This window comes from Micrasema longulum, unplaced genomic scaffold, assembly GCF_059751315.1.
Source record: "Micrasema longulum isolate JH-2025_06_02 unplaced genomic scaffold, ASM5975131v1 h1tg000406l, whole genome shotgun sequence".
NCBI classification, from domain to species: Eukaryota; Metazoa; Arthropoda; class Insecta; order Trichoptera; family Brachycentridae; genus Micrasema; species Micrasema longulum.
Window position 1 is genome coordinate 351,860 of NW_028277606.1, and position 24,038 is coordinate 375,897.

The 24,038-nt window shown below is 32.2% G+C and overlaps 1 protein-coding gene across 2 annotated transcripts in view; it reads right to left on the reverse strand.

The window, feature by feature from the left end:
- Window positions 1–24,038, reverse strand: part of LOC148281809 (uncharacterized) — a 376,481-nt gene that overhangs the window by 65,549 nt on the left and 286,894 nt on the right. For both annotated transcript variants that reach the window (XM_088226083.1, XM_088226082.1), the window contains 2 exons: window positions 23,556–23,701; window positions 4,573–4,738 (listed from right to left, as the gene is read on the reverse strand). In XM_088226083.1, coding sequence (XP_088082209.1) covers window positions 4,573–4,738; window positions 23,556–23,701 — 312 coding nt within the window. The remainder of the gene's footprint in view (window positions 1–4,572; window positions 4,739–23,555; window positions 23,702–24,038) is intronic.

Consider the following 24,038-nt stretch of genomic DNA (forward strand, 5'->3'; position numbering starts at 1 on the left):
TCCTTACGACGGAATTTGATCCTTTGCATATTCCCACAAAATTAAATTATTTCAAACCATGAAATCATATAACAAAGGGAAAAACAAAAAAAAGTTATTGTTACAATTTACTACTGAAACTGAAAATTTAATACCATTAAATTTAAAAAAATTAAATTAAGATGAAAATTAAAAAATGAATTTGACTTATATAGAAAGTACTTTTTTACCAGCAACAATTGAAAAACTAAATAAACTTTGAAAACAATCACAAAAACGCACAAATATGGCAAAATGACTGGAGCTAAACATTGAACGAACTGACAATTACAGCAGTCAAAACTCAGGTTCTTTGTAATAAGTTAAAAATAAGTATTATTCAAAAATGGTAAAAATATTTTTTGTAAGGAAAGTGTAGTTTAATATTTAAAAAATAATTAAATGTAAAAAGAGTACCTATGCACTATCAAAAGGTTTTAATTTTCATGAATTTATTGTCATACATAAAAATAGTTTAGATTTTAGATTTTGATTTTAATTTTGATTTAATTTTCGATTTTGATTTTTGATTTTTTATTAAGTTATATATTTTTTTTTTGTGAAAATAAAACCTTATTTTCTGATTTGAAAAAAATAAAGTAGAAATTTAAAAGTAATATTGTAACCTTTGCCAATTTAATTAAATTATATGGGTTTTTTCTCCTTCTTTTATTGGGTATTGTATGTTTTCTAATTGTATTTTACCTCTAATGTGATGTGACGTAAACGTAAAAAAATAAAAATTATCTTGTTATTAAAGAAATTAGGAGTAAACGCTATTTATCTCGAAAGTTTTGCTTTCAACACAGTAATAACGCAATTTCAGTATGTTTGGAGTAACCGTAGTTTTCCTCTCGCATACAGACATAGATATCAATATTTTGAGATTGTTTAAATGTTTGAATACGAGGACTGGATTTCATCTCTTAAGCCGTTAGAAGTAAGAAGTTATTAATATAAATTTTAATATTCCTTTCTCTGAATTTTTTTCTATCTTTGATGTAATATATTAATCTTAATAACTCTTTAGGTCAAGGGGTGAAATCCAGTATTTGTGTGCAAAAATTTGGACAAATTCAATATATTGTGTACCAAACCAACTGGTTCAATAAGAAGTACTAAATTGATTGTTTGTAAAAAATGCCGATTCTAGGAGCGAATAAGTCCATTATTCCTGCCTTTAGCAATTTTGAAAACTCCCACTGTATGTAATAATTAGTTAATCAATTAGCAATTAACAATTCAAAGAAACATAATTAATGCACGGGGTAGTAACTGAGAAGTCATTAAACATGAGTAAATTAGAAATATAAACTTTAAAACGATTTCAGTCACAATTTGTTCGTCTAATTGAAAGTATCGCGTATAAAGTTACAAGCAGTTCTTAATAAAAAAATTGGAGTTCAAGGTATGTACATATTTCATAATTAAGTTTTAATTTTAGTTCCAATCGCTGGTTTCCAGGTAAAGAAAAAAGTGTCATGTATTTTGCTGACTTAGGAACATCTTCAATAGTGTTCAATATCCTGGATAAACATATTAAGTTCTCCAAAACGAAAGCCATTTTCAAGAGGAGTGTACAAGTCTGGATTTTATCCAAGGAAAGAGACCATTGCAGGAGACTGCTGCGAGATATTGCCTAGATTTAGATACTATTAAGCGTGTTGTCCAGATGCTTTTTGAAATATATTTATGTTTATGTAATAACATTGAAATTTTATTTTTGCTATTATTTGATTATGTAAGTGCTTTCACTTTCCATTATGTCGGATCCCAATTCAATACAGGGCCCTTGGCTTCATAGAGTTTGGGATACGTTATTATTGTATTTTTTGTAATATGTATGTATTTGTATGAATAAATAAATAAAATAAATAAATAAATAATTTGCTTGAACGCCGCCATTCGCAAATTTGATTTTCTCAGTAACAAGCACTATTTATCAATATTTATTTTAGCAATATTTATTTATTATATTTTGATACAAAAAATAATAAATGCGCCATCTATGAATAATCAGTTTCATGTTTTTGTCTAGAATTACCTTAATTGAAAACCTCATTGCATGTCCCTGTACGTAGCGTACAGTCCATAAAAGATATCAAATTTGATTACTAGCTATAAAACCTACAAAAAAGCCTTAATTAATCAGATAATGAAGAAAAACCGCGTGGAATGGGTACATGCAAATATTTATGAGAGAGAGTTCAAAAAGAACGTGCTTGTAACGTGTTTATTTAATTATACTCCTGTATCTGCATTTCCATTCTCAGCGGTTCTTTTTAATTGGCATGATATATAATATCATAAACTTTATATCTCCTTTGATTTAGTTAAAGTACTCTTAGCGCAATGGTTCGTTTGATACATTTATCGTTCATTCCAAAGTAGTTTGAGGGAGATTTTCATAGACAATAATGGTTGATTCAATTGGCTTGATATTGTATTTAGGAAGTTCAGAATTTATCCTATTATTAATTAGATTTATAAGCGTAAATGTACATTTCAATAAAAGTAAGAAGGTTCTTTAGAAAAAAAAATAGTAGATAAAAAGTAAAGAAATAATAAAATATTATGGAAATGGACTTCTCGTTTCTTCTAACACTATCATTTTATTCGAGTTTTCTAAGCCAGTTTGGCTTAAATGGAGCTTTATTTCGCCAATTATGCATGATTTGGGCATTAAACTTTTTGAATAGTCAGAGGTCTATTGGCAAACATAGAATTTTATATTTTACTTAACCTGAAATGGAGAAATGGAAAAGTGTGAAAGCTCAAGGACGTAACGGTCACAAGGCATAATTTTATCGAAAGATTAGTACTTTGATAAAGAAAAGTCACAAAAAAGATATGTTAGCACCGTTTGCTGTCCAAAAAGATGTGGTAATATGTAGGTTAAGTAAATTAAGGAGAAAGAGATAAATTGATTCTAAAATATTGCAGATTAATATATACGTTATAATTACTTAAATCATAGTAAATCTAAGTAAAGTTAATTTGAACGTTTTGATAAAGTTAACATAAAACATAATATTATATGAATTAATTTTCATCATTTCAAAACGCAAACAGTATAAATATAAGAAAAAGGTTTTGTTATAATATACTCGTAAATATGATAATGATTAGAAAAATGTATTAATATCGATGGAGGAAATAAATGAAAAATGTCTCTTACACGTATTTAATACATACATACTAATATGGAAAACGCAAAAGTGTGTTTGTCTTTTTGTTTCGGTTTCTTTTACGTTGCAACGGAGGGAAAATTGCCGGAGAGCTAACACGTGTCGCATACTACTTTTCAACTTGAAAAAACAACCCAGTCCTACGGGAAAGATGAAACGAAGCCCGTAGGGCCGATTACCCTATACCCGAAGAACGGAATTTTCTAGCAAGTAACTGATTTTTGGCAGTATTATTATTCATAACACCTTTATTTTTTAAATTCATTTATAAACTATCAAACGATTTCAGAGAGATGCATAAACAGAAAGCACGCAATTATATTGAGCTTCTACACGTAAAATTGTCCTAGTGATTTTTTTATTTCGTCGTTTAATATTAAGCTAATAAAATCACTTAATTACGCATTTTAAATGTCGCTTAATTCTTAAATAAAAAATAAACATAACTGTAGACATGAGTAGATATAGGTGTTTTGTGACAAAAACAAAAACAAACATATCTGGGGTTAAAGTTTTAAAGGCTTGTTAGCAGGTAGGAAAAGAAGGATATGGAAGAAGTTTATGAATAATACACCACAACACTCAGCTCATAAAATTAGTTTTCTGCTACTTTTTAATAACGCCTTCATCCACTCATGTCTTCAATTAAACGTATTTATGCAGAAAGCAGCCAGCTAAATAAAAGTAAAAATAAGATAATAGCACCTGTGTGAAAAGAGTAAATAATCGAATTTACAACAATTGGAATGTTTTTGACTTTGACAAATTAATAATAAACAACGAATACATTAGTTTAATTAGTAACAATAATGTACATTTTACATTACATTTTTTTTGCACCACAACAGGCAAGGAGGACCAATTACAGTGGTGAATCACAGAACACCCAGGCTTGAGAAAAATCACATTTTTATTTTTTTGTGTTCTCTCCGGGAATTGAACCCAGAACCTTCCGTGTGTGAGTCAAGCATCTTGACCACTACACCACGAAGGCCGTCTGTAACTATATATGTAACTGTATATATTTGTCCAGTTTTAATGATTTTGACTGTAAACTTTTTCTGGTGCTGTGGTGGTTTTCTGCAAATTGAGAAACGCCGTTTTTGTGATCAAAACTATTTTCAGAAGGTGATTATCACAGTTTTTTGAATGAAAGCGGTCTGGCTGTTTTTAGCAGAACACGGAATTGACCTTACTGCGCCCGATAACACCAATATGGATTTTTTTTTAAATTGTGGACCGGCTGCTTTCTGCATAACTCCGTTCAATTATGAAACGTTTGAGGGCTGGCAAGACACGATACGGGTGAACAAGGACGCGTCTAGCAGCTGGAATGAACGAACAATATGTAAATGCCCCCGCTCACCTGAGCTTGTAATTGAAGAGGGAAATGTGCACGACATCCGTGTGTTTGCCGGTAAAGGTGATCCTGCACTCGGGGTGGAAGGGCAGCGAGCGGGTGTCGAAACTCCCGGAGCGGCCGTTCCTCTCGGCGGTAAACGACGAGTCGCAACGGGGTCCTCGCCCCGAGTCTGCAAAAAAAGCATTTTAAAGTACATTCAGGGATGTTTAAACATGGGCAGAATGGTGAATGTTACACAGTGTGTAAAGTGGCCACTTAAATTTAAATATGATTAACTCCCTAGGGTGGAAATCCAGCCAGCCTCCAAGCATTTAGACATACTCAAACACTCAAATTAACTACCCGGTGAAAAAAGAAGTATAAAAATTGGATAATTGTTTTCAGGCGTTGCCTAGTAGGTGATTTGGTGCAGCTGGATGAATCTCACCCACATAATAAAGGTTTCAGCTCCTTAACTTCACAAAAGTCAACAGATGGATGAGTTGAAGAAATGTGAATGTTTAAACATGGGCAAATAGTGAATGTTACACAGTGTGTAAAATGGCCACTTAAACCAGCCAATGACAGGTCATAAGCCCTGTAAATGCTTAGACTTACATATTTCCTTCTCAAAAATGTTTTCCCTCTCTGTTGAAATAAATTTAAATACTTTCAAGGAGACTGGACCACTTTGTACGTGCAAAACACGAGCCCACTGCGTGATACCGCATTAAAGGCCCATTTCACACCACGGCAAAAATCTATGGGACATGGTGATTCAATACGGTGGATCGATATTTATTGTTTTACAATGATTTATTTATTTAATGCCTGGCAAACGCAAAAACTAGTACACCATGAGACCGATTAATCTCAAGTCGATTTCCTTTTGCAGGATTTTTGCCTGAGAGTACTTGTTGAGTTGAAATAATGATTTTGGTAAAATTGACATTAAAATCTTTTTTTCTAAGTTTTCTTATATGATTTAAATCATGTTGTGGTCCCGTGGCCAGTGTTGCAGACTCACGGATCAGAGGTCCGAGGTTTGAACCCCACTCTGCCCCGACTTGATTTTCATTTTCTAATATTGAGTTATTTACAACTCGTTAAAAATGGTCACAAAATTGAAATATTTGGGTAAATTATAAGAACGCTAATATTTTTTTTTATCGGATATCTGAGGATTATTGATATTTTTAATAAAGTCAGTAATTATGGAGTTTTATAAAAAAAACGATAAATAAAAATATTATCAAATTTAAATAGGTACTGACAAATCTAATAAATGTCAATCCACTATAATTTTAGCGTGCCGTTTAGATTAAGATGATATGTGTGAAATAGGCTATTCTACATCGGGTATCACGCGGGTGGTTTGTTTATTTGGAAATTCTTGAAATAATGAACAGACTTTAGTACAATTAAACGTAGCTATGCAGAAAGCATCCAGTCCACAATTTTGAAAAAAAAGAGACTTTGTTATTATCGGGTGCCGTAAGATCAATCAAATGTTTTGCTAAAAACAACCAGGTCGCTTTCATACAAAAAACTGTAATAATCGCCTGTTAAGTAAATAACAGCATTTATTGATACTATTTCTGGCCGATTACCTTTCGTTCCCATCCTTCCTTTGACCCATCCTTATGGTACCTACCTAACCTCAAGATAGAAGATATTCAAAATTAAAAGATTCGGATTTAGAATAAAAACCAAACAACATTTTTTTTGACTTGACATAAAATCGGATAAAAAATAGTTGGAATCGTCGCGCGTCGTAGAAAAAATTGTCTCATTTTATAGTTCATTTTGTCATCCAGTGCCAAAAATTGAAGAACATTCAGATTATATTAAAGGTAGGTATTCATTCCATGTTCCTCTCCTTTCTCAAATATTTCCCGATAACAGAATTGAATAAAATTCGATTTTGATTTACAGTCCGCCTTTTCGTTAACATCGCCTTCTGAAAATAGTGTTGATCACAAAAACGGCATTTTTCAATTTCCAGAAAACACAGCACTAAGAAAATATACGGTAAAGATGCTGATGGGAAAATAATGTCTTCAAAAATCTTGTTATCTTAAATGAATAAAAGTGGATATTTTTTTTTATTTTATCAATTTATTAATTTAAATAAATCTGTATTAAAAAAAAAAAATTAATACAAAATTTCTCCTGCTACATTGTTTGATTTAGGTTTATTTAAAATGAAACACTTTGTATTTTTTACCACATAAGAGTTATAGAGTTAATAAAGAAGTTTAGTGCAACGGGAAATTTGACACATAAATGTTTTCTTACGCGCTGTAAAAATACGAGCATTTAATTAAATACAATTGTAGGGCAAAGTTTCTCGAATAAGCATGATCAATTAAATAAAAACGTTTAGAAGAATGCACATTGTACGATGTTATATCTTCTCAGTATTTTTTTACGGCCTTGAAATATGGACGCTCACCCAAGCCACTTCAAAAAAGATCGAAGCCTTAGAAATGTGGTGCTACCGGAGGATATTCAAAATCTCCTGGGTGGACAGAGTCCGGAACGATGACGTTCTCAGACGGATAAAAAAAGATTAAGAGGTACTGAAGACCGTAAAGAAAAGAAAACCTATGTACTTTGGGCATGCGATGAGAGAAGAATTGAAGGAAGACGCAGTGCAGGTAGAAGGCGCATCTTTTGGTTAAAGAACTTGCGTGACTGGTATCATTCCTTGTTCAGGGCCAGCTGCCAACAAAGTGAGAGTTGCTGCGATGATTTCCCACCTTCATCGGGAGAGGAAAGATAAGAAGAATAAGAAGGTTTGAAAAAATTAAATAATTTTCAACGTCACGTTTCAGATTTACGTTTGAATCTGTCTCGCCGAGTTTGCCTCTTCCTGTCCTAGGATCCAAGTGTCCTTTTATTTCAGTTGTGACGTCGTTAATAACACGTTCATAAAAATACCTGTAAAAAATGTCCGGTTATTGGTGCAAAAGGAGTGAAATTATCCATGCCAACGTGTCGCGAAATTCCACTACGCAGTTCTGATATACGGCCGTTATCGCGGAGTACGCGAGTACAAACTTACGCCCGTAGCACACCTCCGCGGCGAAACCATAACAGCGGAACCGCAGTAATTTCGCCATGTCTTGTCCGTATGTAGGAGAAGCGGAAAACTAGCGAAACTATCTGTTCTAATGCATAAATTTGACTATAATTCTATCTCTTTCCCCGCGCGGTTTCGTCGATCTGCTCCGACGCCAGCCACACTTCCGCGCCCCGGCTTTGTTGCGGAGCCGCGTTGTTTTCGCACGTGTTTGTGGAAGGCGACAAAAATAAAAAGCGAAACTACAATTTTATCATGAAATGGACGTCGATTTTACAGAAAAATTAATTCAAAAGGTCAGAGAAGTTCAGTGACAACACACGCGCAGAAGAATTACATATGTAAAGATGATAGATATATTGAACCTGCCTTGAGAGTTTTAATAGAGTAAAATTGCAATTAACAACTGATATAACTTTTAATACCATGAAGTAGGGACTTGTCTCAAATAATAAACTGCCTTTTAAGTAAATGAATAAATATTATTTTATCCAAATTCCGAGAAGATAATTGGATTGTTTCCTTATACGAATTTGTATACAAATATTTATGTATGAATATTTACATGCTTATAATTATTGTTATTATCCTCGACTGAATTCTTGGTTACCACCGTTGTCGTATATCTTTTGTAATAATTGTCAATATTGTATATATTTATCGATTATGATTGTCACCGTATCCATTTTATCAGAATTCATTGTTACGTAAATGTTAACGTTGATTAAATAGACTTACTGTATTTGGCCTTTTTTATTCACTGAGTTAAATAGCCTGGTGATTTATTTGAATCTTCTAAAATTAGGTATATATCTTGGCGGAATTATTGACCTTAAGAGTCCACCCAGCACACTGGGTTTAATGGGCACTTGTAACACTGAGCTGGCTGAGGACATTTAGGTACTGAATGGAGGTAGGGATGGAAGTGGATTGACATCCTTATCTATTTAAGTTATTTTAGCGGTCTCGTACAGTATTCTCACCTGCATGACCGATGACTAAGTTCGGACATGTTAGCGATGCAAATATGGGAGCATTTTCTTACAATAGAGGTAGCTAAAATGCTATTTTCACTCAAACACTCTTATTCTTAATGCTTAGAGTTGAAATCCCCAGGAGAATCAAGATCGACGTCTTAATCGCTTACCCTCAATTGTCCCTTTTACCTCCAGTTTTTTAAAAATATATCCTCGTTCTTTCCCTTATATCAACACTTATATAAATTTAATTCAAAAAAGAAAAACGTCAGTCATTTTTTTGACGTGATAGTGACGAAAATAACTAAGATACTAAAATTTTACTAAATAGAAGAAGATTTTGGTTTAGTTTTCATAATGATACATTTTTTCATGTATTATTTATTATTAACTACATATAACTTACGTTTTGTAAAATAAACAATTCGAATCATAAATTGAATCCGAGGACTTCATTTACAAATTGAATTCTTTAAGTAAAATGATTTATTCAAATGAAAACCCATAGAATTAAGAACAGTCCAGAAACCGCATACGAGCATCAAACAGAAGGCGACTAAACTACTCATAAATGAGTAGTTTTACGTTTTGATCCATATTTTCTTTGTAGACGTCGCTCAGTACGCAACTCCTGATTTGAATTTAACTATGCCGTGTTGTGTCCTTTTAAAGTGTAGAAATACTGCTAGGCTCTTAAAGAAACAAAATGGGATCACATTTAATGTGTAATTAGCAAATGAGTGTGTAAGTGGCAAATACATTACTTAAAAATTGAATTATTTTTCCATTGTCAGATTGTCGAAGAAATCAAAATGAAAATTTCGTTAGTGTAGCCAGAGTAGTATTTTTTGAACCTTTTTTATGCTTATCTAATGAGAGAATTAATGAAAATTAGACCTCGGATTAAACAACTCTGTGGTGGACATAAGACCGAAATTATCTTTAAAACAGCATATATTTTTTAACATAACATAAAAATATTAGTTTTATGTAAAATAAATTTGTTTTATATTTTAAGTTCAAAGTTCATTAATTCAATTACTCTTATTAAATGACCCTTTACTTATCTACTCTGTTGTGTCAATCAATATTTCCACGTGCACAATAAAATTTTAGATAAATTAACAGATTGCTTTTTTTAACCTTGCATTTGTGTTATACTTATATTTTTTCCTATCGTGCAACATTACGCGGTGACATCACGAATGCGCGCGGCGAAAGTGGAGCATAGTGGGGGATTTTTGGACACAGTCCAATGTATTCAAATATGATTCTACGCTCCTTCTAAACTCTTCTTAATTCTTTGTGAAAACCCGTTTATATATAAATTTCTGATGCTTAAATATAAATAGAAAGCAAAAAAGGAAACATCAAAACCTCTATGTTCCAAAAAACAATCAAGACAGGTTGTGTAATGATCTCCACAAATTGCCAACGACAAATTTCTTTGAGTTAAGAATTGGTTTCGGGAATAGGAGATGCGAAGTCTGTTCCATTATTCCCCGGACTAGGGTAAGAGATACTTAAATCTGATTGGAGAAATTAAGACCATGGTATTTCTATAGTGGTTGAATATCATGGATACAAAATTTCCGACTGTCACCAAGTTCAGTTTTAAAAGATGTCTACTCAACATTTACTTGTTTACTTCACACAGGTGTTCTTACCGAGTAGTTGTTGAATATCTTGTAGACTTAAGACAGAAGGAAACATAACTTGAATTAGTTTCATAGCTAGTGTGACAATTCCCCGATTATTATTAGTTTGTGAAACATTAACTTTGTATCAGGGATTAATAAATGTTTTTAATTAGAGATTAACGAATTGTTCGGTTAATTGTATCAGTTTGTGAAATTTTAACTTTGTAGTAGGGCAATGATAATTATTGTTTTTGATTCATTAATTGATATTAAAAAGATAGTGTTAATTTTATTCATTTTCAGAAAGTGAGGTTGTCTACAGATAAGGATTTAATAATCTTCATTTTGACATAAAATTTTACAGGAAATACCTTTTTTAAAACATGGGAATAAATAAATACTCAATGATTTATTCATTTAACATATCGGTTTGTTACGTAGAAATTAAAAGTTACGAATTATAAAGAAAAATAAACTCTATTATTTTTGTCGCAACAAAGAGAGAAAATATTTTTGAGAAGCGAATATGGCTTATGACCTGTCATTGACTGGTTTAAGTGGCCACTTTACACTAACAAAAATAACTCCTACGGGGGAAATCCAGCATTTCTGCAAAAATTTGGACACACTCGAAATATTGTTAAATTATTTTTATTTTTAAATGTGATATCTCAATTTGTTGTTACAACTTCTTAACCCCAAACCTTTTTATAGTGTCAAATATTGTCTATTTTTATTTTTTTGTGTTTAGAATTTTCTCTTTATTATAATTTAGTCAGAGTAAGAATTCCACTCCTAAATATCAATTTTTGTTTACGACCCGAATAAAACATAGCAAAATCTCTCTAAAATATTAACCAAAATAAATTCGAAACTTTTAGGACTTGTTTTGTATTTGTGAAATATAAAAATGTGCGAAAAGACAATTATAAAAAACTCTTTTAAAACTTGACACTGGTAAAAACATTCTGGTTTTGAACCTTTCAATCAAGTTTCAGCTTTTCTCGTAGTTCCTAGAGATTTAAATTTTAATGTTTTAAAATTACGAAATACCATGATTGAAAGATTCGTTCAATCCGAATCCAGTTCCAAAAGCACTAGGGGATTATAATAAAGCAACAAAGTAAAGTTATTTGATTAACGAGAGCATGTGCAGAATGTGCAATGGTGAATTCTCAGAGGGATTAATAAGTTCAATTACTTTTAAAGGTGGGTTTCCGTCGAGCTTTACTGTGAGATAGACGAAAGAAAATGAAGTAGAATTTCCCCTTTTCCTAGTGCAAAATGTTATATATTTAATCAGCAGAGAATCCACTTCATTATTACTTTGTTTTTCGTGCCAAAGAGTTATAAAAGCATTTTGAAATAAACTCAACTATCTACAACAATAAATTAAGTCAGGTGTTTTCAATTTGTTTGCATGAGGCGGAAACTTAGGAAATTAGGGCAAATAAACGACACATTATAGATACCTTAGAAAGGTGGTGGTAGAAGCATGTGATAAGAATACCCTGAATAGTCAGACGCACCAACGCCTCTATTCTCGAGGAACTGAATCTGACGAACAGCCTCAGACGAGTTCTCCGATATTTTGGCCACCTCGCAAGAAGCGAGGAAGATTTAATCATTTGAAAAATATTGCTTTTTCTGGTCGGAGGCGTAGATGAAAAAAAAGGATGAGGGAGATCTCTAGTGGTCTGGTAAAAAAAAAAACTAAATAAAAACTGCAACAGGCACTTCGTTTGTGGTAGCTCTCAGAAATCCGGGGAGCCGAGACAAGTGGAGGACTGCAGTCTTGAGAATAAGACACGTGGTTCCGATTCTCAGTCACGAGGTACCGACTATGAAAAAAGGCAGGTATTTTATTTAAACAATCAGTTTTAAATGAAATAATTTTAAGGCAAACCAAAAGCATAAAATCGTGCAAAAAAATAAGATACTTGAAGTAGAAGAAAAAGCAAAAATAATTTTATTGAATTCGAGGATTTTGCTAGCTTAAGGCATGATAAAATATTTAATAACTCCATAACTTGAAAGTAAAGAATACGTATTATATACTCATTTGATATAATTATGAAATGTCAATATTTAATGAGTGTTATTAAAACATATGAATACTATGTATCTACTTTTCTTTGATAAAAAAATGAAATGATGAAAAAATCTGAGAATGGACGAATAAATATATACTTGGCAGACTAAAAATTAATCTTCTTTAAAAAAAATCACTTTACTAACCGGAAATAATCCATTTTAGAAGCAGAAAAAAGCATAAAAAAAGTTTCACAACGCGATGAGCTCTCTTGAATATTAAATAAAACAAGAAAAGTGAGGGAACCATAAATCCATCCAATCACGATACTTTCCACCCCTCGCGCAAAGGGTACCAAGTACACTCCTAACTGATGGTCATAATTTAAGGGTGAGTTTCCAGTCACAATACTCGTATATCTGACGAATAAAATACAGTAATTAAGGATAATCCAACAGGTAAACTCGGGTTACAAGTTGTATGAAAGTAAACATCTGCTACATATTTGAAAACTTAATTTAATATTCGTGTAGTCGTTTGTCACATACCCTGTATGTATTTTAAACGTAATGTAACACATTATTTAATATTCGCGGGGTCATGTGTCATATTTAGAATATATCTTTCACACGATGTAACAAATTTACATAAAATGGTATGAGACAAAACTGTGAACAAGTTGACGTGTACTTTATTAACGAGCAGGTAAGTAAGCTTTAAAGCTGTGGTCTGATAAAAAGTAAGGAAATCATACGATTTTGCTATTTTAAAACGCCGTTCTTTCAAAACCGCGCCATCAAAAAATAAATTAAATGAAAACTAAAAAAAAACGATAGTTTTCAAACGTGTTCTTGAAAAAAATATACCAAAATGTTTTATATAAATAAAATATAATTATTAATTGTTGACCAGCAGATTACGCATCTTGAAATTTAGATTAATCTGAAATGTTTTTTAGGGAAATACTTGTAAATGTTTAATGTCTTCTACATGTTTTTATCAATAAATTGAATGCCGTAGAACAATTGCTCTAAATATTAAAATTTAGATAAAAACATGCTTAGAAAATAAAATGATTACAATCAAAACGTTCTTCCTAAAAAAATACAAAACATAATTAACATAATTCCATAAACAAGTAAAGGAAAATGTTTTTGAAATAACATTTTTTTTATTCTCTATTTTATTTTAGAATAAAACATAACAAAGCACGTGACAGTATAAATGATTTCTTATTGATGCCCTATCAATATAATATATTTATTATTCAAGTAAAAAATCATTATACCAGTTACATTTTTAGGGATTCTATTTGTAAGCATAAACAATTGCGATTTTCTAGGAAAAAGTATTTAAATGTACTCATTTGAAAAAACTTTTTTTCTATAAAATAAATATTTCCACACAGTCAAACCACGTTTCAAAATGGCTAAAAATGTATTTCCTCGCGTTTGATGAAGTATGTCTCTATTATGTTAAACGGCCTTAAATGTCCCTTTCATTCTTTATTTAGGTCTTCATCCTCGGTCCATTTAATTTGCATACAAACGTTTAACATAAGAAATTGCCTCCCTCTCATCACTCCTTTCCTCGACCGTTCCTCGCCACAGCACCAAATACATTATAATTCTACATTTTAAAAATAAAATATTTACCCCATTAAAGCCTTAGTGGCTCGCGGTCATTTTTACAACCTACCTCCGTTAATAAATACAGGTATGAAAACGTGTTTTAAGACTTCGTTCTGAATTTAAAACAGTTCTGAGGGTAATCACTGGAGGTGAGAATTATTGTAATTTAATTTGCCGATTTCGTGTTACATTACATACATTGTGATAAGCCTACAGATACAATAAACGTTTGAATGAAATTTATTTCATATGAGACACCTAGATAGATGTCCAAAATAAGTACTAGTACTAAAACAAGAACTAGATTTTTCAAAATAAGCGTATTTATAGGTCCGTAAAACGTGCCCTGACAAAGCTTAATATCGTTAATTTCTTTTTGAAGATCCATTTCTAAGAAGAAGACTATTTAATAAATAACTTAAATAATAATACTGTAAATTTTATTTTGTTTTAAGTGATTCAAATTTCTTCTTGAGTATAATCAATTATTCAAATATTATTTTTAATTTTTAAGCATAAAATGGAGTAGACTCCACCAATTTTAACGACGCTTTACTTTTAGAGTCCATAGAAATTACTTGATCAATAAAATGGTTACATGTAATTTTCTCTAGAGTACTTGTAAATTCACAGCAAACGTTACCGATTTTCATCGTGTAATTTTTCTATTCCAGGGAAATTTGATTTAACGTATTTTTGTTTAGCAACTAATTTTTACGAATTTTTATTGAATCACTGCGTTTTAGGCATTGGTACATGTTACACTACTTGAATGTCATGGTAAAAAGCTGTGGTTTGTAAACAGATTGGAAATGAAATATTTTTGTGATACTTTTGAATCCCTTAAATGTTTTTAATTCCAATTCGTTTACACAAGGTTCTATGTAATCTTAAACGCAGTGAACATCTAAGTCTAAGCTTAACTCGATGTCCACAGATTACACCTGAGCTGCTCGCATGCATCTTGCACGGCGTCAATTCCTCACTTATCGATTTGAAGCAAAATTGAATTAATAATAAAAAAATCAAGTCAATTATGAAATGCTTTTTATTAGGTTTATCGTTCTTACTCTGTGATGAAATATTTAATTTTTATAAAACTCATTATTTTAAAGAAACGTCCCATTTACAACAATGTTTTGAGTATGTCCAAATGTTTGATGTCAAATACTAGATTCCACCTCCCAAGAAGTTTAACAAATTTGTTGTAATATATCTTAAAACTTTGAGCGCCGGCCGAATACACATAGAATTTACCCTGTGCCCGGCCCATTTTTGTGAAATTTCATGCTTTGTGAAGGGTTTCTTAAAATTGTCATAATTATGAAAATACTGTATAAAATCAATTGAAACGTCTTATTTATTTCAAACAATTTAATAAGTTATTTTTTGGTATGTGTATTTTTGTACATACACAAATCTGGATTTCTCCCGAGGGGGAGTAGGTATAAAAAAAAAAAAAAATAAAAAAAAAATTCTACCTCATCTCTGTAGGAATATTGATAAAAAAAAAAAAATTTAATAAGTCATTTTTGTATGATAGTTTTGACAACATAGGCCTTTAAAGAGAGAGCCACATTGCAAGGTCTCATTCCTTTTATTGTGATTTGTATCCCAGAGCCGTGTAAACACGTGATTATAATAACCATGCGTTGTGTCCCGGTCCTGTGTTTTCACGTTGTTCAACAACAGCAAAAAAGTACCAATAAAAGTCACTATATGTTAATAAAATGCATTTTTTTCTACAGCTGGTAAACCACATAAAAACACGGGACCGGGACACAACGCGTGGTTATATAATCACGTGTTTACACGGCTCCGGGATGCAAAGTGTTAAAAAATATGGAGATTTCAGAGATTAGGATATGGAAGTCTAGGAATTTACAAGGCTTGTAACCTGTTATCATTGGGTTTAACTAACAATATAAAAAAATAATGTTGATTAATAAAACATTTAAGTTTGTAAGTGAAAATTCTTGATGGAAGTTCAATGTAATTTATTATATAAATAAAACACGAGTGATACTTTAATCCACAAATTTGGAATATCCAGTGACCGGTTTCATCGCTTTCGCGACATCATCGACCAGTCTCGAAGATGTCGCGAAAGCGATGAAACCGGTCACTGGATATTCCAAATTTGTAGATTAAAGTATCACTCGTGTTTTATTTATATAATAAAACAAAGGTTTTAGTTATCTAATTTTTAATGGGTAATATTCTCGTGAATATTTTGAATTATAAATTATCAGTACACTTTTTACTTTATTTTTACATAAACGTTATAAAACTAAGATTTTTAGTAAATTACGCAAATATGTGAAGAAGACTTATTTTTTTTAGTATATTTAGAAAAATGTGTCATTTTTTTCAAAAACATTAACGCAAACTCAACAACACTTAAAAGGCTCGAGATTGAAAATGTTTATTTCTCCTGTAAAGTTCAGCTTTGGTACTGTGGTTTTATAACGGATTAAATAATGAATTAAAGTATCACTCGTGTTTTATTTACATAATAAATTGATTAATAAAAATAATAAGTTTTATCAGGCGTTGTCTGTTAGGATAAATAATTTGGATAAATCTCACCCACACCAGTAAAGGTTTCAGCTCTTTTATTTCACGGAAAATCAAGAGATGAAAGGATTGAGAAAATATTTTTGAATGTTAAACAGTGTAAAGTGTCCACTAACTAGTCAATGACTAGTCATTAGCACTGTAATTGCCTAGACTTCCATTTCCACGATATATGAAAAAACCCAAACAATTAAACTACAACTTTTTTTCAATAAAGGATCTTGGTATTACTCCAGGTAGTACTCGTAAACTTTTCTTTTGTGAACACGTTAATAATATTGTAAAAAAATCTCTTTGACTTCTTAGTTTTATCAATACAATGACGCCGGACTTCAAAAACATAAATACCATCAAAACTCTTCACTGCTCACTAGTTCTACCTCATCTAAAATATGCTTCTCCAATTTGGTTTCCATTTTATAGGACACGTATTGACCATATCAAGTCTGTCTATTACCGTTTTCTAAGAAAAGTGGTATGGTTGCTCAAACAGCAGAGGGGTAATTATTCCTATTCTGAAATAGAGCAACCCTTTAATCTGTCTTCATTGGAGACACGTAAAACAGCGATGGACGTTATCTGCATTTTCAAAATACTTAATACTATTAGTGGTGTCCCATTTTTGTTGAAGTCATTTTCTTTTCGTGTTCCCAACCGTAACACCAGAAATCAAAATATGCCATACATCAAATCTTCTAAGAGCAACTTTTGTTTTTATGCCCCAATGTCCAGAATGTGTAGATTAGTCAATTCGTCACTTAACTTGTAATTATTTTGGATAGATCTTCCGGCTTTTCGTCGATCTCTTCGCGATTTACAGAGTGCGGGATGAAGATGGATTGGCATAGATTGGCTCGAAGTTTTATATGTTGATCGTGTTTATGAATGTATTGTACACCATAATTTTACTGTCCTTGTTTGTCTTTTCTGCATAGTTTTATGTTCTTTTTATTCAGTTTCTTGTACGAATATACGTACAAGACGTATATTTCTTCACAGAACTGTTGCAATTGTCGAAGGCGGTATGTATAATAAATTAGTAAATACTAGTATTTTCTCTTTTACATAACTTCTTAGTTAAATTTTGTTTTTCATATGAGAGTGACTTATCATTTTTACTGTTCAAACATAATGTAATTTTAAAACTATGATTTAAAGTCTCCCGCTATGCGCCGGGAAGACTTATGGTAAGCCAATATCTGAAGAACTGGGAATTCCAACAAAGGAACAGTACAAAGGCGCCTCCGACATCGTAATCGAATCATTAATTTCGCCGACACATCACTAGGGTAACGGATCCTATTACATTTATGCTTTTTTCATTCCTAATTTACAATCGGTCTCACACGATAAGAAGGTTTTTCGATTTCTTGAGTAACGAGAGCCATCAGGTAACGTCACTTTTATTTTACCTGATCTGGTATTCTGAACGGTATAGCGCGCGAACAAATCGCTCTGTTAGCGTATTTAGTACGTAAATACGCGTTGTGTTTTTAACGAGTGCTACTGCGTTTAGAATACCTCCCCTGCTAGAATTTCTACCTATTTGATAAATTCAGAGCGATAAAACGATCAAGAGGCCTAACATCTCCACTTACATCTAGTAAGCTGCACAGACTATTGTTGTGTTGCCGAGCTTCTGTTGGTATACCACACTGATTTTTTAAATCTCATCTTTCGCTAGACACTTGAAGGTACTCGTGCACTTCGGTGTTCCTGACAAACAAGAGAGCATCCGTTATCACTTGCAATACCTTTTGGAAGCATTTTAATATCTCAATGTCGGAGTGACTCACTTTGCCCCACAATTTTAAAAAGTAATATTGTTGGGTAGGTAGGAAGAAATTGCCTTAAAGCAATATTCCCGCCCTTATGCGTATGTATGTTAACTGTATATGTATATAAAGTGTTTAAATAAATATGTTCTCCTTCTATCAAATTCCTGGGCACTTCTTGAAATATATTTTGTCTTATACTTCCCACGCGTAGATTTGGTATGGCTTTCCACAAAGTTGCACGCTTGACCACAACCAGCTGAGGATTGTCTTTTAAAACTTCAACGGTCTATTATTAATCCATTTTCTTAGGCATCGTGTGCTATGCAGCTGACTGTTAGGCACACCGATGTGAATTGCAAGAGTTTAGGCGACGAATTTTAATCGGACAGTGAATAATTCACCTCCCTCTTTTCTCAATCCAATGAAGTGCATTTTGTGTACTTCTGGATTACCTTCTTTCAGCACAAAAATGCTAAGGCTACCAGATTACAGAAAGCTTCTTTTGGCAGCTTTTCTCGTTTGGCAACAAGCAACTTTTCCGTGTATGTGGGCGCCGCCAAGGAGACTGTCCTGAGATGCGGTGTACGGTATGTGGTGGGTATGCTGTGCCTCACAATTGTATTATGTAGTTCCACACTGGTTTAAGGATGGCCTTGAAAATGAATTTGTTTTCTAGTGAAAGGAAAGCCACCGAAGCCGTGGCGAGCATTTGGCCGATATTTTGTTCCACACATAATTGTTATGGACCTTTCTATCATAATAAAAAAATTAAGATAATTTTCGGAAAACTTTTTGTTTTACTTAAAATAAATATCGTGCGTCATGGTTGGACCACCCTTTACACAAAAACAATTTGATGAAAAATTAATTTACTTAAATATTAGAAATAAGGGATGTGTGATACATTTGTGGAAAACCATTTCACCTGAAGTTTGGGGGGTCGACCTTTTCAACGATTTTCACGCGGTACATTATGTTGTTCTTGAATCAAAACATACGGTATCATATATTTACTCCTCGCAACCACTCATAGTAGCGGACAGAAGCGAGCCTTATATTATAATAATGGGAGAGGGTATTCTTGTATTGTATCTGTATTTTATTTTTCACCACTTAACAAATACACATCAAATTCTCAACGTTGTTTCTCTGTCGTCTTCAACTGATGTAAAAGCTCCTATGCACAAATATGGATTATTTTGATATTGCGGTTATGGCATGGTGTGGTATTAGGCGTCTCTTTCCTTTACTGTTCACAGTCGCCCCGGTACAATAGAGAAGCTATCGCCCCTTGCTGGCGATTAGAAATGTCATTCAAACATTATACATTCGTTCATTGTGTTCGAGAAGAAAAGAACCAGGTATTGATATCCATAATCCGTGTTTGTATAATTTTTATTCAATCGTTTTATTCACTTGGTACTGCTTGTTACAATACGCCATGCGAAGATAGCTTTATGTGCCTATAGAGCGCTATAGAAAGTGAGTTTTATTATTTCAAATGAAAAATGGAATATGATATTCAAATTTATAAAATGTCAATATTATTATTTCCGTTTCCGGGGGGGGGGGGGGAGGGAGTAAAAAAATACAGTTATGTATGTAAAATATAACCATAAATCATGGACGAGTTTTGACTAGATGGATACAATCCTGTAAAAATCCTAAATAGTAAATAAAGATTAGATATGTAAGCCCTGACAAAATAGATATGAAATATTGCTTAGAAGGTGATTTCACACTGCATTCCAGACGAACTAGCTGACAGACGTCTTACGCTTAGATCAGCTACATCAACGTTGAAAGTAAAAGTTATTATACCTCTACGCAAACAGCGCGCTAAATTTGGCGAACGCGCATTTGCGGTCGCAGGCCCTACGGCATGGAATGCTCTCCCAGCAGAGGTCCGAAACTGTGAGAGTGAAGTGATGTTTCAGAAGAAACTTAAAACCCACCTGTTTTCTAAATCATTTGAATAATTAACAAATCATCGGAAACATTCTACTATCCCTCGTATATGTGAAACATTTAACAAAAAAATTAATAGTCTTGATGTATTCAACACTCCATACAATATGTACAGAAGAGAATTAATAGGCTTGATTCATGCTCTTCATTCATAATTCATTTAATCATTAAATCAAACGCAATTTTCCACTCTCACTTTCCTTCAATCTTCCTTTACCGCTCCTTATCAATTTCCTTCTTTTCCTTTCCACTATCTCCTTGTTTTGTCCATATTTATCTTATTTTAATATTTGGTATATTTACTATTTATATAGTTTAAACTTCAAGCCGTCGTCGCTTTATTACAATATTATTTAGTGAATACATATAATTGGATGGCAGGCCCTACTATGTATACATTTTAAGTAGTTTTTTTTTTTAATACTCATTTAACCTGTACATCTGTTTGTATTCGAAATAAATACAACAAAAATAAAATAAAATAAATTCTTAGCATGTGGTGACAAAGTACATTATTTTTCTTGAAGTAAAAAGTTGAAATTAAATATATATCTTTATATAATCACGTTGTAAAGCGCCCTTGAGGTTTTATATTACGAAAACGGCGTTATATAAGTTATTCATAATTATTATTATTTACTCAACAAAATTTCTCTGTCCCCGCGTACGTCTGATCACCGCCTAGTACCACCGGTGCGGATAGGGATATGATTGCTTAAATTAATAAAGAAAAATAAATTTGGTTTGTTGTATGATGATGCATTCTCTCCAATACGATATAAAAAGATCTATTACACAACTTTGTGCAGTAGTAACATTTAAAGGTGTTTTTGTTTTACGATATTTCATAGTCCTTGCACTGGTATCTCTTGCCTTGCAATGCTCATCATATTTCTTTAATTTAATAGGTAATCAATATACTAAACATTTGTGTATTTAATGATGTGCGTTTATGTTCCTTTTTAATTCTCTAAAATTCGTCAGATACAAAAATAAAAGAAAAAGGAAAATCTAGTCCACCAACTTTATTTCCAACTTTTGAGACTTAAACCATCCAATTATACGTCATTAGCCCTGTAAATGCCTTGACTTCCATAGCTCCTTCCGAAAAATGTTTTCCCTCTCTGTTGAAATTAATTTCAATAAACTTTCCATTATAATACCTTTTAAAATATAAACCCACGAAACCATTTGAAAAACACCTGGTAACTTTATTCATTTTGGGATTTAAATGAATACATATTTACATAATATTCCCATTTAATAATTATGTAGATTTTCTGAATAAATTTATTCCAGAATTTTTAATATAATAGCGTACAAGAGTATCATTCATATTTTTCTAACGATCTATCAACTTTGACACTATTTTCCGCATTCGAAGACAAAACTGAAGGTGAGGAAAAAACACACTCTAATCTCATATGCATAGAATAACTTGAAGCTAAAGACAGTAGTAGGACTTTGTTCAGTATAAATAATGCAGATTAAAGTTCCAGACGGTACGCATTGAGGAATATATATTCGGATACAGCATTATAACTGTGTTCGGCAAACCAAGTTTATATAATTGAAAAGTTAAACTATTTATTTTTTAAATTGGTTTGATTTCATAACCAATAAAAGATAGCTATGTGAACTTCCAATTGTAATACAAGCCCTGGATGGCCGCCGATGACAATGTTTTAATGTATTCGGCGGAACTTAGGAATGCAGGATTAGCGTGCAAGTACGTGAGAGTTCTGGCCAGCTATAAGATTTCTAGGAGGCATCCATATGCTTCACTTGGATGTGGAAAAGAAGAAAAAAAACATAGCATCGTATAAAAACTTATGTTAAAATATAAGTTATAAATTACAAATAATTTATACACTCCCACTTATGTATTTGAATAAACGCTTTCACCCTCTAAAAGGCATCTTCACACCAATAAATATTATACAGTATTTGGATTCCTTACAAAAAACAAATTATAACATTTTAAAAAAAAGTCATACAATAACATTTCAGAGCAACAGAAAGGGACTATAGGATATGAATGTTTTTTTTTAAATATACATATGGGAGTTGCATTATTTTTTACCTTGCTTGTAATATACAAGGTATATATTTCAAAAGGAGGATTTTTACTGCTATTATATTTATTTATTTATTTATTTAAATCTTAAAGTAGGGCACACATATCATACATATTGTTATGTGTGTTCTAATAATAACATTGAAAATATATTTAATTTATAAATTGTTTATCACATATGTCTTGACCATTATTTTAAATTTTGATATGTATGATATTTAATATTATATGACTTTATTTAAGCTAAACTGTTGGGATCAGGAAGGATATTATAATGTGGGCCAATCAGGTACTTCTCAGCATTTGCTCATGTGGAGAGGAAACCACTTAAAACTCTTCAGGAGAAGCCGGCCTGCCGACAGTTGTCAATAGGCCTTCCGTTCCACTAGAAGAGTGTTCGGCATTTTGTTCCCTACTTTGGTTTATTTTTCCGATTGCCTGCACTATATTGATCATGTATGATACTCCCTCTCGTGTGAGTTCTTTATTACCCATCACCGATGGGATGTCGCAAAGATCTTCACCCAGGCTTCTGCAAAGCGCCTCTAGCTGTTGTCTTTGAAAACTGAAAAAGGTAATGCTAGTTTATTTTACCAATTGCCTGCACTATATTGATCATGTATGATACAAGATACATATGTTTGCGGTATACAGTAAGAGAGGATTCCATTTTATAAAAATATTACATTTTTTTACTGTCATGAACAGGGTAAAATTAAGGGGGCTAATAACGGTGAGTTTTGGGATCCTATCTGTTGATTTTTTATAATTCGATTGTTATTATTATAAATTCAATTTATTTCTAAAATGTCAAATCAATTTAATTTTTTGGTTTTATGTTGTACGTGTAAAGTTTTTATATATTTTGATTGGTAAAAAATGTGTTTTAATTAATTTACGAGTATATGTGATACGTAGTTTGAAAAATAAATATTAATTCTATGTAAAGTTATTTTTTTTTTAAGTCTGTGTAATATAGCTATGTTCATAAAAAAACATTTATGCAGTGTATATGTACACAAATAAAATAAAATGTAATAAAAAAGTTCAGTGTTTTTTTTCATTTTTAAAAAACTTCGCCATACAATTTGATGCTTCAATTTTTACCGCGCGTAAGAAAATTTTTTTTTTAGCAATTTCCCGTAGCACTGCACTGTTTTAAATTTTTCGAACTTTTATCGAATTGAGTGCATTTTGGTTGACTGATAATGCATGAGATAATGGATTTATTCGTGTACTTACCTGAAGCGGGGGCGGCCACGAAGTCCAGGGCGTTGGTGGAGTTAATGCTAAGGGCGGCAGGGGCGGCCGTAGTGGCGGGACGTTCGAAGAACTCTATGCTTGCCATGAAGCCATTGTAGTCATACGGAGGCACGTGATCTCCAGAACTAAAAAAAATAAGATACATAAATTTACCTATTGGATGTGTCCAGGCGGATGAAAAATATAGTTCTGAATGTGAGATAGAACAAGAATCTTGAATAAATGTTTTTGACTCGATGAATCTCAGGAAAAATCCAAGATCCAGGATCTCACCTACCAAAAATGAGGTCCTGTCTTCAATTCCTGGGCGAGTCAACATGAAATACTCGTTTAAAAGGTGGTTTTATTTCACCGTCCCTAAACTAGTTACCCGAGCGCAAGACTGATCGCTTTACCTTCCTGTAACACATGATCGAATTACACTACATGTATTTTACTATTATAGTGTCCTATGTAATATTA